The sequence below is a fragment of the Fukomys damarensis genome, unplaced genomic scaffold (assembly GCF_012274545.1).
Source record: "Fukomys damarensis isolate Sample0158 unplaced genomic scaffold, DMR_v1.0_HiC HiC_scaffold_17, whole genome shotgun sequence".
Taxonomy (NCBI): domain Eukaryota; kingdom Metazoa; phylum Chordata; class Mammalia; order Rodentia; family Bathyergidae; genus Fukomys; species Fukomys damarensis.
The window spans coordinates 19,274,230-19,289,533 of NW_022900929.1; the positions used below are offsets into that span (position 1 = coordinate 19,274,230).

At 57.1% G+C, this 15,304-nt stretch overlaps 1 protein-coding gene across 2 annotated transcripts; it reads left to right on the plus strand.

Annotated features, from left to right (window-relative positions):
* Positions 1-380: 380 nt before the first annotated feature.
* Positions 381-14,583, plus strand: Rcc1l (RCC1 like). Of its 2 annotated transcripts, XM_033764902.1 has the most exons (11): positions 381-425; positions 683-812; positions 2,328-2,456; positions 2,996-3,062; positions 3,684-3,735; positions 4,347-4,431; positions 5,158-5,339; positions 6,610-6,697; positions 7,368-7,541; positions 10,017-10,102; positions 13,903-14,583. In XM_033764902.1, the coding sequence occupies exons 2-11, from the start codon at positions 758-760 to the stop codon at positions 13,978-13,980; spliced, it is 996 nt and encodes a 331-aa protein (XP_033620793.1). In that variant the 5' UTR covers positions 381-425; positions 683-757; the 3' UTR covers positions 13,981-14,583. The 2 variants fall into 2 exon arrangements, with proteins under 2 accessions (XP_033620793.1, XP_033620792.1); XM_033764901.1 differs by lacking the exon at positions 381-425 and having other exon boundaries at positions 687-812; positions 7,368-7,585; positions 13,903-13,990.
* The last annotated feature ends 721 nt before the right edge of the window (positions 14,584-15,304 follow it).

The window sequence follows — 15,304 nt, forward strand, 5'->3', positions numbered from 1 at the left end:
GGGGGACGTGGGGGGACCGGCGGCTCCGAGCTGGTTGCGAGCCCGGGAGGGAACCGCGGTAGAGGCCGCCGCTGACACCTGTGCGGTGAAAGGAGCGTGCCACGAGTGGTGCCCGGCGCCATCCCTTGCTTAGCATCCCCGGGAGGGGGCGACGGGGAGGAACAAGAGAGGCTAAGGCCAAAGTCCCCAGCTGGCGGGTGTGTGAACGGTGCGGCGCGGGCTAGGCCGCCTGCACACGTTGTTTTTTCTTTCTTTGGGCGTTTGAACTGAGCTCTTTTTATTATTTATTTGTTTTGAGACGGGGTCTCTCTAAGTTGCCCACGCTGGACTGGAACTTGCATTCCTCCTGCCTCAGCCTCCCAGAGTGCTGGGATTATGGGCACGAGCCACTACGAACCTCTGGCTCCAGGGAAGGAAGAAATGTAGTGAGTGATAAAGGGCGTGAGGGGAGAAAGCTGCTTAGCTCCTGCCAGGCTGTCGGTTAGGTTCTGTTTCCGTTTTGTGGACTGGATGAGAATCCTGGTTCCTAGGGCGGCTGCAGAGACCGAGGGAGACAGCCCAAGTCAGGCACAGTAAATGCTCGGTACAGGCCGGCTGCTGTATTAAGCAGGATTCAGCAAATACCTGGGGCTGGAAACCCAGACCCCTCCAGTCAGGTGACCCTGCGGGAACTCTTTTTCAGATTTCCTCTGCTGCCTGTGGCTACGGATTCACATTGCTGGCCTCCAGAACCAAAGATGTCACCAAAGTTTGGGGCATGGGGCTCAACAAAGACTCTCAGCTTGGATTTCATCAGAGTCGGAAGGATAAAAGTGAGCACAGCCCCGGGGGTGAGGGTGGTGGGTCTCTGCTGCTACAGCTGAACGAAATACTGGAGCGAGCACTTCCGGCCTCCAGGCCCACTGCATTGAGCCCACTGTGAATGGGTGAGAGCTTGGGGTTTGCTGGGCGGCAAGCAGGGGCCTGTTAGTCTCAGAACCCACAGTACCCAGAGTGCAGTCTGGGGAGAAGTGAGCGAGGTCCTGAAGATGCAGGCGGTGTTCCCCAGGTTTGAAACTTCTGTTGTAAAAGTGTTAGAAGTAGTAGACATTAGCCTGACTGTATTTCTTTGTTTTGTTTTGTTTTTTGAGACAGGGTCTCACTATGTAGTTGAGACTGATCTGGAACTCACTATGTAGCCCAGGCTGGTCTCGAACTCACAGCGATCCTCTTGCCTCAGCCTCCCGAGTGCTGGGATTACAGGCGTGCGCCACCACGCCCAGCCTGACTGTATTTTTTGAAATAGACTGTTAGCGGCACATGGTGGTGCATGCCTCTAATCGCAGTACTCTAGGAGGCTGAGGCAGGAAGATTGCAAGTTTGAGCCCAGTTTAGGTATAGGTCACTGTGAAGACCTTGGGTTCAGTACCCAGTGTTGCCCCGCCCTCACTTGACTGTGAAAGTCAGAGATAAAACGTGTCCATTTTATTTGTCACTTAAGGAAGAAGTTACCCAGAAGTACATACTGCACAGATTTGCAAATGTTTTTGCATGATTTAGATCATTGCATATATTTTGTTTTCTTCTTTTTTCAGTTAATTCTTATTTAGAAATGTCTTTTTGCAAGCCAGTATGAAAGTCTTCACTAGCTGTAAGATGGTGCATTGGATTTTAAAATTTTATTTATTTATTTATTGGTATGGGGATCGAACTCAGGACTTTGCCCTTGTGAGGCAGGTGTGGTACCACTGAGCTAAATCCCCGGCCTGAATTTATTAGGAGCAACTTTAGACAGAACAGTGTGATAAGTTCCACAGGCTGCCACCAGATTCAGCTCTCACCAGCTCCAGCTTTCACCGGCTCACACTGGTCCTGTTTTATTCTTTTTCTCAACTTTTTGTTTGTTTGGTTTTTTGAGATAAGATCTCACTATGTAGTTCAGGCTGGCTCTGAACTCACTGGGTAGCCCGGGTTGGCCTTGAACTCAAGGTGATCCTTCTGCCTCAGCCTCCAAAGTGCTGGGATCACAGGCGTGAGCCATCATGCCCCGCTTTCCTCCTTTTTCCTCAATACTTTTAAAGCAGGTCTCCACATTATTCATTTCATTTATAAGTCTTCAGTCTATGCCTACAAATATAAGGACTCTTCATTCTGTGATGCTGGGGACAGAGCCCAGGGCTTTGGGAATACTGGAAAGGCACTGACCACCAAGCCACAGCCCTGTCCCAGGGCTTCTTTAAGACCAGCGCATTGTTCCTGGGCCTGAGGGAGTTGCCCCTCTTTCATAAAGCAGTAAAGCAGGCTGGGCAGCAGCGTGGTTCTGCACTGAGGCCCTGTGCTCTCTTCAGCCCGAGGCTACGAGTATGTGCTGGAGCCCTCGCCTGTGGCGCTGCCTCTGGACAGACCCCAGGAGACCCGGGTGCTGCAGGTGGCCTGCGGTCGTGCACACTCCCTTGTCCTCACTGACAGGGAAGGAGGTGAGGTGAGGGGAGGTGGGGCGCGGCCCAGCCCTGAGAAAGGCCTCGCTAACTCATCCTTCTGTTCTCTGGGTGGGCGTCTGGGAGGATGCCAGCTGTGAGCCTGCTGCCAGGGGCAGCGCCTATAATCTCAGCTATTCGGCAGGCTGAGGCAGGAGGGTCACAAGTTCAAACTCAGCCTGGATGTGCTTGGTGGGTGGTGGGGTGTTTGCCTCGGGTTCCTTCGGGACACGGGACGTGACAGGGTCACAGAGGCCTCCTGCTCTGCCGGGGAGTCCTGAGCTGGGCAGTGCACAGCACTCTTTCTGCTAGTGACTGTGCAGTGGGCCGGCTTTCTCCACAGACAGCGAAGCCCAGGGAGAGGCCAGCCTGCTGGCTGCTGAGCCTTGGGACAGGAAGACACAGGCGGGCACTCAGCGATGGCTCAGGGAATGGAGGCTGGGGGTTCGGGACGGAGCCTGGGGCGGGGATGTGCGGTGGCCCGGGCCCTCATGGTCCCTCAACCCTCGGAGCTGATAAACCTGCGTGGTGTGCTTCAGTCTTCAGCATGGGAAACAACGCCTATGGGCAGTGTGGACGGAAGGTGGTGGAGGCTGAAGTGTACAGGTGAGTCCCTGAGTGTCACCGTGCGTGCGGGAAGGTCCCTGAGGAAGGGACGCCCCGTTCGCCAGGTTGGTGAGGGGAGCCTGAGGAGCGGCGCTTGTGGCCCGTAGAGCCCCTCTGAGTGACTTTGTAAATCTTGATGTCACCAAATTGCTCAACTTCAGCGTTTCCCTTTATTGCAGTCTTTCATCTTGGCGCTTAACCTCCCGCTAGCTCTTTGCGTTGCGGCGTGAGGTGCTTAGTAAGGTCACCTGGGCTTGGGTGTCGAGCTCCTGTGCAGGCCCAGCTCTGCCTCCCTCGGAGCCTTGCCATTGCTCTCACAGTTCCGCATGTGCAGGGCCGGCCGTGCATCACAGCCGCTCTGTCCTCCCCTCCACAGCCTGGCTCCCTCTGCCCCTCAGCTCATTTTTATTTCGCTCGATATACTTCGGGTTTCTTGTATTAGAGAAGCCATGCGTTATGTTTTCCTGCTCAAACCTGACTCGGGTTTGAGCAGCTGTGAGCACGGTGCCCTTCGCTCTTCGGGCATGTGCAGGGAGGCAGAGCTGCCTCACACACAGTCCCTGCGTTGGTCGTGTGAGTATTTCTGACTGTTTCTCTCCCTTCTCTTTGCTCGGGCCGTAGTGAGAGTCACAGAGTGCACAGGATGCAGGACTTTGACGGCCAGGTGGTCCAGGTAGGGACGCGAAGGCTGTTCCGGGGAGTTCTGAGCTCAGTGAGTAAGAGCTCTCAGCCCGCCTCCCATACGCCTGGGGTTGTGCTGGGTGTTGGGGGGACTTCGGAGAGATTTCTGGGGCGGGCAGGGAGCTCTGTGTGGGAGGGAGCCAGCAGGCCAGCCGGGCCTCAGGGTCGAGGTTGGCTGTGTCCGTGGGCCGTGCCTGGCACACGTGGGTCCCTAGAGTGAGCCCTGAGGCGCGAGTGCACACTCTTGGGTGTGCGGAGCACTGAGGAGCTGGGGGAAGGCACTGGTGCCAGAGGTCACAGGCAGGCAGGGATAGGGGTGGGAAGATAAGCCTGACATTCTCACGAGCTGCGTGCATGGGACAGCACGGGCTCTTCGGCCCTGGCAGCAGGCTGGTGAAGTGCCATTAGCAGGCTCTTGGCTGGGGTCGGCCTCAGGGCCATGTGTGGCCGGCACACAGCACCACATGTCCCTGGACAGAGCTGGCTTTGGCTGTGGCGTGGTGCAGAGTTGGGGAGCAGTGGGGGCACTGAGATGTGGGGAGACCCGCCGGAGACTGAGTCCTCGGGGCCCTGAGTCTCCTCCTTGTTGCCCTGTGTCTCCAGGTTGCCTGTGGGCAGGACCACAGTCTCTTCCTCACGGACCGAGGTGAAGTCTACTCCTGCGGCTGGGGCGCCGATGGGCAGACAGGTAGCGCTTGTGCCCTGGGCAGTGCGGTCTGGGCTGTGTGACCTGTGGCTGTGCGCTGTGGGGACCTCGCACACCTTTAGGGAATATTGATCTTTTGCCTACCTGTTACCTTCATCCCTGGATCCCCAGAAATGAGCCAGAAAGCATCCTCAGCAGACTTGAAGTCCTGGGCTCTTTTTTTTTTTTTTTTTTTTCCCCCACTACTGAGGATGGAATCCAGGGGCCTCTCACTGAGCTACAGCTTTTTTAGTTTTTGAGACAGGGTCTGGCTAAGTCTGTGTTGGCCAGGATGCAATCCTCCTGCCTCAGCCTCCCAGGGTCCTAGGATTATAGGTGTGAACCACTGTGCTTGGCTCCAGGGGTTTTTATTTTTTATTTATTTTTTTGGTTTTTTGAGACAGGGTCTCACTCTAGTTGAGACTGACCTGGAGCTCACTATGTAGTCTAGGCTGGTCTCGAACTCACGGCGATCCTCAGCCTCCCGAGTGCTAGGATTACACGTGTGCGCCACCAAGCCCAGCTCCAGGGGTTTTTAAAATGTACCAATTGTGACTGTGTCCTTTTTCCTCCTCTGAGGCTGCACAGAGAAGGAAGGTGTGCACACACAGAGGAACAGCTCAGGATTTCGGAGTCCAGGTTTTGAGTGCTTCCAACTATGCCCCCCTTACTGCAGGTCCCAGTAAGTTGGCGGGAAGGGTGAATAACAAAGTGCTTGCTGCTTCCCAGGTCTGGGCCACTACAGCATCACCAGCACGCCCACCAAGCTGGGCGGAGACCTTGCTGGAGTGGAGGTCGTCCAGGTTGCCACCTATGGCGACTGCTGCCTGGCCGTGTCCTCCGAAGGAGCCGTGTTCGGGTGGGGAAACTCTGAGTACCTGCAGCTGGCGTCCATCACGGACTCCACACAGGTACGGTGCCCCAAGCCAGCGCTGGGCAGTCCCTTGCTGGGAGCCCGGATGGGCTGTGGTGAAATACTTCCTCCGTGCCGTGTGTCTCCCAGAAAGCCTTCAGTTTCTCCAAGAGATAGAGCTAGCCAGCCGGGCATGGTGGCACACACCTGTCGCCCAGCACTTCGTGGGGGTGGGGATCTGAGGCAGGAGGTGGGAAGAAAGTGAGACAAACTGAAGTCAGCTGCAGCAGTAGAACGGCTTCCCTGTGCCGGAAGTGCACAGGTGGCTCTGCACTCCCTCGGAGCCAGAGCACAAGGAAGCGTGACCCTGGGTTTTCTCTGATGAGCAGTGGGTGTGTTCAGAAGAGCGCTGCTTCCCCTCCCAGGGCCTGGTGTCTCTGGTGGCCTTCCTGTCATGTCATCTGGCTGGTGACCCCCAGGACCCAGTGGTTTGCAGCCCGTGCACTTCTCAGGTTCCAGGGCCCAGCAGTGCTCTGCTGGCTGTTGTGACTGTGAGTCGCCAAGGTGATTGTCACCTTAGGATTCTGCTACGAGAAGGTGCTACGGACCCTGTGCCAGGCGGGCGGGCGGGTACCTTCTTCTGTCCCCACCAGCATGGAGAGGGCCAGCGCATCAGTCCTGCATGTGGCAGCCCCTCGCTTGGGCTGGTATTCTTTCCCCACAGTCAGGTCACTTGGTCTGGCCCCAGAACAAGGGGAGATCACAGGGCAGACTGGATCATGGGGAACTCTCTGGGAGAGGCTGATGTGATCTTGGTTTTGCCTTTGCTTTTTGTAGGATGGAGCCCAGGGCCTTCTCACTGAGCTACTTATCCACTCCTTTTTTATATTTTATTTTGGCCCTGGCTGGGCTTGAACTTGCAGTCCTCCTGACTCAGCCTCCTGAGTGCTGGGATTATAGGCACCACTGCATCTTGTTGGATGTGAATTTCTTTTTTTTTTTTTTTTTTTTTTTTTTTGAGACAAGGTCTTACTATGTAGTTGAGGGTGACCTGGAACTCACTATGTAGCTCAGGCTGGTCTCAAACTTACAGTGATCCTCCTGCCTCAGCCTCCTGGGTGCTGGGATTACAGGCATGCGCCACCATGCCCGGCTCTGGATGTGAATTTTGAGTGACAGCCACCTCTTCTTCTAGACCAGCGCTGTTCAAGGGTGGGAACCGAGGTGGCCCCTCACTTGTGATGTAGCCCCCGTGTGTGGGGGGTGCACAGTGAGGGAGCAGGTTCTCCCTGGATTCTGTCCTAACCAAGTGACCGTCTCTGATGCAGGTCAGTGTCCCCCAGAGCCTGCCCTTCTCTGGAGTGGGGAAGGTGAAGCAGGCGGCCTGCAGCGGTACAGGCTGCGCTGTGCTGAACGGTGAGCGAGAGGGCTGAGAAGGTGGTGGTGTGCTGTGTGGTGACCTCGGCGAGGGCTCGAGCCTCTTCACTCGTCTCCGGCTGGAGATAAAAGGACTGAGGCCAGGGGTCACACTTTCAAGCCTAGCCTGAGCAACTTAGTGACTTTGAGACCTTGTCTCAAACTGAGAAAAGAAAACTAAGGGAAAGGCAGACAGAGTTTAGATACTGAGGCCCACGCCCACCTGGCATCACTGTTGAGAATCATGTTTATGTGGGGAGGTTGAGCCCAGGGCCCCGGAGTCCTGCTCTCACTGAGGCAGGGCGGCTGGGAGACGCTGCTCGAGTTCGGCATGGTTTTCTGAACGGCGTGCTGCTCAGAGCTGCCAGGAGTTTTCCTGCGTCCACATGGATTTTCTGGGTGACTTGCGGACTGGCTCCTGGCTCTCTGGGCTCCCATCAGGACATGGGAAGTTTGTGCTGAGGCTGGCGAGCTGGCCAGACGGACTCCGGGCAAGGGTTGGAGAGGGGAGAGGGGGTTATTTCAGATCCCTGTCTGAGCGCTGTGGCCACGCCAGGGAAGGCTCCCAGGGCCATGTGGATAGAATGGGTGTGGGTGGTGTGGTCCGCTCTCTGGCAAGGCAGGGCTCCACTGTGTCTGACTTACTGACCATTGTTTTTCTGTAATGCAGAAGAAGGCTGCGTTTTTGTTTGGGGCTACGGAATTCTTGGGAAAGGACCCAAGCTTGTGGAAACTGCCATCCCAGAAATGATTCCACCCACGCTCTTTGGCCTGACAGACTTCAGCTCAGATGTCCAGGTTTCCCGCATTCGATGTGGACTCAGCCACTTCGCTGCCCTGACCAGTAAGAGACCAGGCCATGGGCTGCGCCTGGCGTCGGCCCGTCAGGTGGGGTGGCACTGCAGGCAGGTGCAGCAGAAGTTGTTTGGGTTGAAGTTGTAAAATGACAGCTTCTTTTTCACCCTGGAATTTGGTTTTCAATTCCTTTGGTTCGTGGTTTGGTCACTGTGGCCTCAAGTGGGCACAGGTTGGTGGCAGGAGAAGGGTACGGCCAGTGCCAGGGAAAAGCGCTGTTTTGGCACATCCACGGGTGGGAATTAAGAAATGAATGTGTGGGCCGGGGATTTGGCTCAGTGGCACAGCGCCCGAGTCCCACGTGGGTCACGCTGCTCCCCGCCACACCAACAGTCACAGTGTGGCATTAGTTGTGCTTTTGTGACCCTCCAATAAGCTAGCTGTGTGTCTTGCAATTACAGAGTCCCTGCGCTTCATGCTGAGTGCTTTCTCTGGGCATCTGGGCCACAGTCCGCCTGGGCTTGGGCTGTCCTCTGCCCTGTGAGGCCTGTCCCTAGGGCCTGACCACTGCCGCGGCTGCGAGCGCCCAGCCACAGCAGCTCCACTACATGCAGGACTCTTAAGTCTTGCAGATTTTTAACATTTCTTTTAATTTAATTTTTTCTCTTTATTTACTTACATTTCTGGCAATGGGGGTCAGACCCAGGGCCTGCACACGCCAGGCAAGTGCCACTCCCCAGCTCCTCTTTTCTTCATCAGCTTATTTTGGTGCTGGGGATGCAGCTGAGTGCCTCACAATCCTAGGTGAGCACTGTGTTGCTGGGCTACATCCCCAGCTGTTAATTTTTAATTTGTTTAAAAATAAGTAAAAGGGTTATTTAGTGAATGGTTTCAGAGGTTTTAAGGTGGGGAGCCAGTGTTTCTTGGTTCTGGCAGTGGCTTCTGCCTGGCAGAGTCCTGAGTAGCCTGTGGCATCGAGGCAAGAGCCCGAGAGCATGTGTGTCCCAGTCTGTGTTTTGTTTGTTTTTATGGTGATTGTTTTTGGGGTACTGGGGATTGAACTCAGGACCTTGCACTTGCCAGGCAGGTGCAGTGCCACTGAGCTAAATCCCTGGACTTATGGTGAATTTTTTTTAAATTAAAAATTAAAAAACATTTTTTGGTACCAGGGATCAAACTCAGGACCTTATGCTTTAGAGGCAGGCGGTGGAACCACTGAGCTAAATCCCTGGCCCTTTGGGGAATTTTTGATGCTGTTTTGATTTAGCAAATAAGAGTCACATGGACTAATTCTGGGAGCAGATAGCCATTTTTCAAAATACTGTAAGGCCGTGTGCAGAGTGAAATACTGGAGAAGCCTGGAAAGCGTCCGAGAGGAGACCTCTCTGCCATCTTGCCCTGAGCCGTGCAATCCAGTGTACCCTCTCAGGGCTTGCTGCCGCCTGTGCCCAGTGTGCAGGAGCTGGCTGCCCTGTGGCCTGCGTGCGTCTCGCTGGCTGCGCTGGGCTGTTCTGTCAGGACTCGGGCTCCTGAGGCAGAGAGAAGGGAGGGTCAGGCTGCAGAGCTGCCATGGCGGGACGAGAGGAGCCCGCAGTGTCGGTTCTGCCTCTCTGCATTTGCGGTTCTCTGCTCTCCGTGCCCGAGCCTTGGGCCAGGCTGGGCCGGGTTACGGGGCTATTTACCAGAGCCCTGGCCAGCGGTGTCTCCCGCCATGGCTTAGTCCACTTTCTGTCGCTGGGACAGAAGACCCGGGCCTGGGTGATTTCTAGAGAAAAGGCCTTTGTTTTGCTTGCAGTCCTGGAGGCTGGAAAGTTCCCAATCAGGGAGCTGTGTGTGTGGAAAAGAAGCACAAGGAGCCACATACTGCACACTCCCGTAGGCCTGCGTGGGTACCTTTGTGTGGGTGGCACTCAGGACCCGATCTCAGGTTCCACTTCCTGGCTCCGTGGTGGTGGGGACCCAGTGTCCATTGCAGGACCTGTGGGCGATGAGCCATACGGAAACCATAGTGCGGCGTACTTCGTTGGAGCACTGTGCCCTCGTCTTTGGGGCACTTCCTGTGCTTTGGTTTGACCACCCGCCCCCACCGGGGATCGAACTCAGGACCTTTCACTTGCGAGGCAGGCTCCGTGGCACTGAGCCAAATCCCTGGCCTGATCATTTCTTTATTTGTAGCTCTTGGGCTGGCTCAAGCCCCGTGAATGTCCTATCCCCAGCTCCCAGCAAATGCACAGACCTGGCACAGTCAGGACCCAGTAAGTGTCACCTGACTGAGTGCTCCTGAAGGTGGAAAGCCAGACGGAATAGCGGATCACTGTCCTGTGGTCAGGAAGCGCTGCTGTGGGCCGGTGGAGAGGAGGGCTGAGGACCGCGTGGTGTGTGGGTTGCTTGGGGGTGAGCAGCAGCCCAGGCACCCTCTGTGCATGCGACAGTCTCAGCAGCTCAGCTGCCTGCGCACGGGGAAGCTGGCTGTCCCAGGATTTGCACTCTGCACGGTCCCCACACCTCTCTCCTTCCTTTGCAGACAAAGGTGAGATGTTCGTGTGGGGCAAGAATGTCCGTGGCTGCCTGGGGATCGGCCGCCTGGAAGACCAGTATTTCCCGTGGAGGGTAAGGCAAAACGAGGTGGCTCATTTCACGCTCAGAAGGGAAAGAGGCTTTTTTCTCAAATTGCGTTCATCTTAGCATTGTTTACTAAGTCAGGTCTTCAAGTTATTCTAAGAGAAGTTACTGTTCTTCCTGAATGCAGAACATTTGCGAGTGGTAGAAGTGTGTTATGGAAAACAGGTGTCTGCCCCCCCAGGCCTTGTTCCACAGGCAGCCAGGACCCTGCTTGCTTAAGTTTCCTTCCTGGCTGCCTCTGCTGAGAGAGAGTGTGTGTGTGTGTGTGTGTGTGTGTGTGTGTGTGTGTGTGTGTGTGTGTGTGTGTGTGTGTGTGTGTGTGTGTGTGTGTGTGTGTGTGTGTGTATTTTCACGAAAGGCTGGATGATGATAATGTGTTCTGAAAATTATGAAAGGCATTTCCTTCCTTCTTCCCTCCCTCCCTCCCTTCCTTTTTCCTGATTGGACATTGAGCCCTAGGGCCTTCGCACTGAGCTATGCCTTCAGCCCCTATTCCTTTCTATTTTGACGCAGGGGTTCACTTAAGTTGCCTAGGCTGGGCTCAAACTTGCGATTTTCCTACATCAGCCTCCCAGAGGGCTGAGATTACACGTCTTTACCACCATGCCCAGTGTGAATGCAAAAGATGGGTATGATTTAGATAATATGTGAATCTGTCAAAGCCCCACTGCAAACCGTCCTGGGACATTGTCGGCCCTTCACTGTCTGCTGCTTCTCCAGATCTCAGCAGGCCCAGGCTCCGTTACTAAGCGCTGCAGGTGTACTCTGTGAGAGAGCAAGGCAGAACTTTGAGTCTTGCTATGTAATCCAGACATGATCTCCTGCCTCAGCCTCTCAGAGTGTAGGTTCACAGGCGTCACGCCTGGCTGAAGTGGACACTTGAAGCTGTTAGAAGTGTGTGGCCCTCAAGTCCTGCCCAGGGACGCTGGGGCTGCCGTGGTCCTCAAGCTGGGTCTGGTGGTGTGGAGGAAGTTGGGCCGCTGGCCTTCAACGCATTCTGTCCTCTGCACCTGGTGCATCCTCCCTGTGCCTGAGGGCAGCTTGGGAAACTGGGAGCAGTGGGCCCCCACCCAGCCTCATTTCCGCAGACCAGAGCATGTCACCCTCCGAGGCGACATAGGCAGGTTGGTCACTGGGTGGGGTGCAGGGCCTGGCACCCCTGTGGCACAGCGCGTGCTGCCCACGTGCCCTGGGGAGAACACCTAGCCGACCTTCCCCTGGTCCACCTGAGGTTCGTGCTGGGCCTTTGTGTCCTCGTCCCTCTGGATTGGGTCTGAAGAGGTTGGGTGAAGGGAAGGCGTAGCCAGGTAAGGCGGCCCTGGAGTGCTGAGGTGATGCAGGGCTGGGGTGCAGGCCCTGCCCTCCTTGCTCTCATCTTCCTGGGCACCAGGAGGTGAGCAGCTGTGCCACCCCACCCTGTCATGCTCCCTGGGACCGCGCCTGTGGCATGGCCTTTGGGGACCCTCAGGTCCAGGGGTTAGGGTAGTTCTGAGGGTGTTAGTCTGGCCTCTTGCCTTGCACTCATGTTTTGAAAGGTGACCTAGTCTTGAAGCAGGTGCTTCCTCACTTGTCTGTGGAGGGACATGTCACTCCCTCCTTTGGAAAGTGCCCTGGAGGATGGGACCATGTGGGGACCACTGTGGGTCACTCTCAGGTCCACTGCAGCCCTCTCCTTCCAGGAGTGCTGAGGACGCATGTGCTGCTGCGTGAGGCTGGGCCATTCTGTGGCTTCCTGGCTTCCCTGTGACCCAGGGTGGCACTGAGGACAGGCGCTGGCCTGTGAGCGGCCTCCTCAGAGCCTGGGGCTTCTCTGTGAGGACCACGTAGGGGCTCAGGCTGGGAGGCCTCTGACTTCTGGCTCCCCTCCTACGGCCCGCACCGTGGCCCTGGGTGAGCTGGGGCTGCAGTCCACAGTCGGGTGGCCTCTGGTGCCTGGCCACCCCTACTTGCCTCTGTTCCTGGGGACAAGACAGTGGCGCCTGCAGCTCTGCACACCAGTTCTGCTGTCCTGTGCCTGTACAGGGTGGCCACTTGCTGTAGGGCTTGGTCGCTGCTGCCCCTCTCGCAGGGACTTGGTTTTGCAGCTGTTCCCCTGCGGATTGGCTCTTGGCAGAAAGAGCAGGGCTGGGCCTTCTGACCTGGACTCAGCCCTGAGCCCTGACCACCGCCAGGGGGAGCTGGAACCCTGGCGAGCACCCTCCCAGAGGCCTCCGCGCTGGATGCTGTTGGCACTGAGGCCGAGAGGCCCGCACTGCTTTGGGCTCTGGGAGCCAGGCCATTCAGGGACAAGGATGTAGGTGCTGAGGACTGCAGGTGGGCCCCAGGTGCGTGCAGAGGGGGGCACTCTCCAGCAGGAAGGTAAATGCAGTATCCCTAATGGCCTGGGTCGTTGCTAAGGCCCACCTGGGTGTCACCACGGCGGCAGCACGTTTTGCTGCTGCTGCAGGGCCACCCTGGAGCGCCCTCCACAGCGATGGGCCATCGTGTTTGCAGAGTGTTTTCTGTGACAGGTTCTGCTAAGGCCGTGTGTTTGGGGAGCGGGTGGTGGGGTGACATGGCCCCAGCCTTCCCCTGTGCTTGCCTGATGGCCCCGAGTCCCTGATGGTCTGGTCTCCCGAGCCGGAGGTGTGGAGGGAACTCCAGGCCGGCCCCCTCCATGTTTCCAGGCCAGGCCGCATGTCTTAGGACTCAGACTGCACAGTGGGCACAGTGCCTCACCAGCCCTGATGCCGCCCGGCTGGGTGCTGTCGCCCAGGAAGGCAGCCGGGTTGGCATCTGCTCGGCAGGGCAGGCATCTGCATCCTGGGGAGGGTCTGAGGGCCCAGCCACACAGGGCACTGCATTCACACTTGTCTCTTAGGAAGAATGAGAGGGGATTCATCTTCCTTTGCATCAAGAACCTGTGAAAGTGCAGGGAATGTAGTTCAGTGGCACAGTGCCTGCCTCACAAGCACAAGGTCTTGAGTTTGATCCCCAGTATAAAAAGAATAAAAAACCCAAAAACCTGTGGAAGGTCAGGTGTGGTGCCACATGCCTGTAATCCCAGCACCCTAGGAGGCTGAGGCAGAAGAAATGCAAGTTTGAGCCCAGCCTGGACAACCTACCCAGCGGGTCTGGCACTACACACAGACACACACAGGACCCCCTGGAAGGCCACGGGAATGCAGTTTCCAGTTGAGAAGGAGGACTGCAGGGTGGTGTGAGCTTTCCCCACCTGTCCTCACAGCAGTGTGGATGTGTGTGGCTGCGTCCTGGGCACAGTCGTGGTGACTGGTGGTGGGGACAGAGAAGGCCCTGGAGAGCAGCTGCTTACAGGCTCGGCACCGGCTGTCTCCATGGATCAGGGCGTCCTGCTGGGCCTTCAGGACATGTCTGCCCAGATGGGCAGAGGGGCTCCGTGCAGCGAGGCCCTGGTGTCGTCTGAGATGCAGCCAGGACATGGTACCCGAGACACAGCCTGTGCCTACAGTGGGGTCAGGGGGAAAGGACCAGAGCCACCAGGCAGGAGCCCAGGCAGTGTCCCCTGGGGAAGTCCCCGAGGGAGTGGCCCTGGGACAGGCACAGGCTGGGCCATGCACGCAGCCCGGGGTGGGCTCTCAGGCAGGTGTGGGCAGTCGTGGCCACTGTGGGTGGCAGGGAGCGGACAGCCTGTCCCAGGACCGCTGCCGTTGGCCAGGTGGGCGTCTAGCTGAGGCTCAGGGCCCAGCTTCCTGACAGGGCAGCCAGGCCGCTTGCCTCACAGCGAGCTGTCTCCCTCATGCCTGTGGGGCTCTGGGCTTCTCTTCCAGGTGACGATGCCCGGCAAGCCTGTGGACATGGCGTGTGGTGTGGACCACATGGTGACACTGGCCAAGTCCTTCGTCTGAGTCCCCTTCCTAGCCTGTTCCAGTCCAGTCCTGTGCCTGGGTGGCTCTGGGCACTCGGTCTCCTGACGCCCTTGGTGGGTGCTGTGGGGAGTCACGGGCACACACGCTCCTGAGCAGCCTGGGCCATTGCACTGCCTGAGAGGACAGCCGGCACCCGTCACCCTGTCCAGCGACACACGCTGGGGCCCCGTCCTGCGTGGAACGCCAGTCTGTTGGTGGTCTCTGGAGGTGGCCTCGCCACACAGTGCTCAGGAGGGTGACTGTGTCCCTGTCACAGCAGGTCAGTGTGTGCCTCAGCCTGGGCTTTCGTCCTCGCCCTCTGCACTGCTGTGCCTGGTCATTGCCTCCGCAGGCTCCTGGCAGCCAGAAGTTCCCTGAGGAGCTGCAGTGTGTGCCTGGCCCTCGTGACCATCCTCACTGCCGGCCTGGAGGCCGAGGAGCCCGGCAGGAGGAAGCTGCGGCCCAACACAGCCCCAGGGCCTGACTGGAGCCTGGCTGCGGACAGGAAAGATCCGAAGTTGTGAAAAGCATTTCAGTCTGGAATGTAACTTGTTTTTTCCTTCACAGTGTTTCAGAATCTCTTTTGGAATAAAGTCTATTTTCTACTGGTTTAAGAACTGAAGTAGTCTTTTAAAATTTTTACTTGAGCCAGGTGTGGTGGCACACCTGCAATTCCAGCACTAGGGAGGCTGAGGCAGGAGGATCGTTGGAAATTTGAGGCCAGCCTGAACTACATGGTGAGGCTCTGTCTTAAAAGAAAAAAAAACTTTTTAATTGATCGTTGAGAAATTAGCTTTATAAAAGGTGTTTGGTAGAGGCAGCTAGAAACCTGTGAAGGCCACCGTAGAGGACAGGATGGTCCATTGTTCCCTGCTTTGGGCCCAGCCATGCACTGCCTGCTGTACCCAGTTCACCCTCTGAGCAGACACTGGTGTGTGTGGCTCTCGTCCCTGCCAGGCAGCTCATCCAGGGGAGGGAAAGGCGAGAAACAAAGATGGCTGCGGAGGGAGAGTGGGAAAGGTGGCCCGGGGCACTGTGATAAAAGCCCTGAGGACACAGGACACAGACTGAGGGAAGAGGAGAGTTCTCCCGCCAGGTCCCAGCAGCCAGGTGTCTTCTGGTCCGGCCTGGGGCGCGGTGTCTGGGCGGAAGGGTCCAGCGGAGGAGGTGCTAGCTTCATGGTAGCAGGGACAGGTGGGGCCAGGTGTCCCCAAGGCCACGGCCACGACTGCACCTCCGCCAGCCCCAGCGCCCTGTCACTGCTGGGCTCCTGCACTGTGATTCATCACCTCCCCAGAAGCCCCGCTGTGGAACGGTGAGGGTC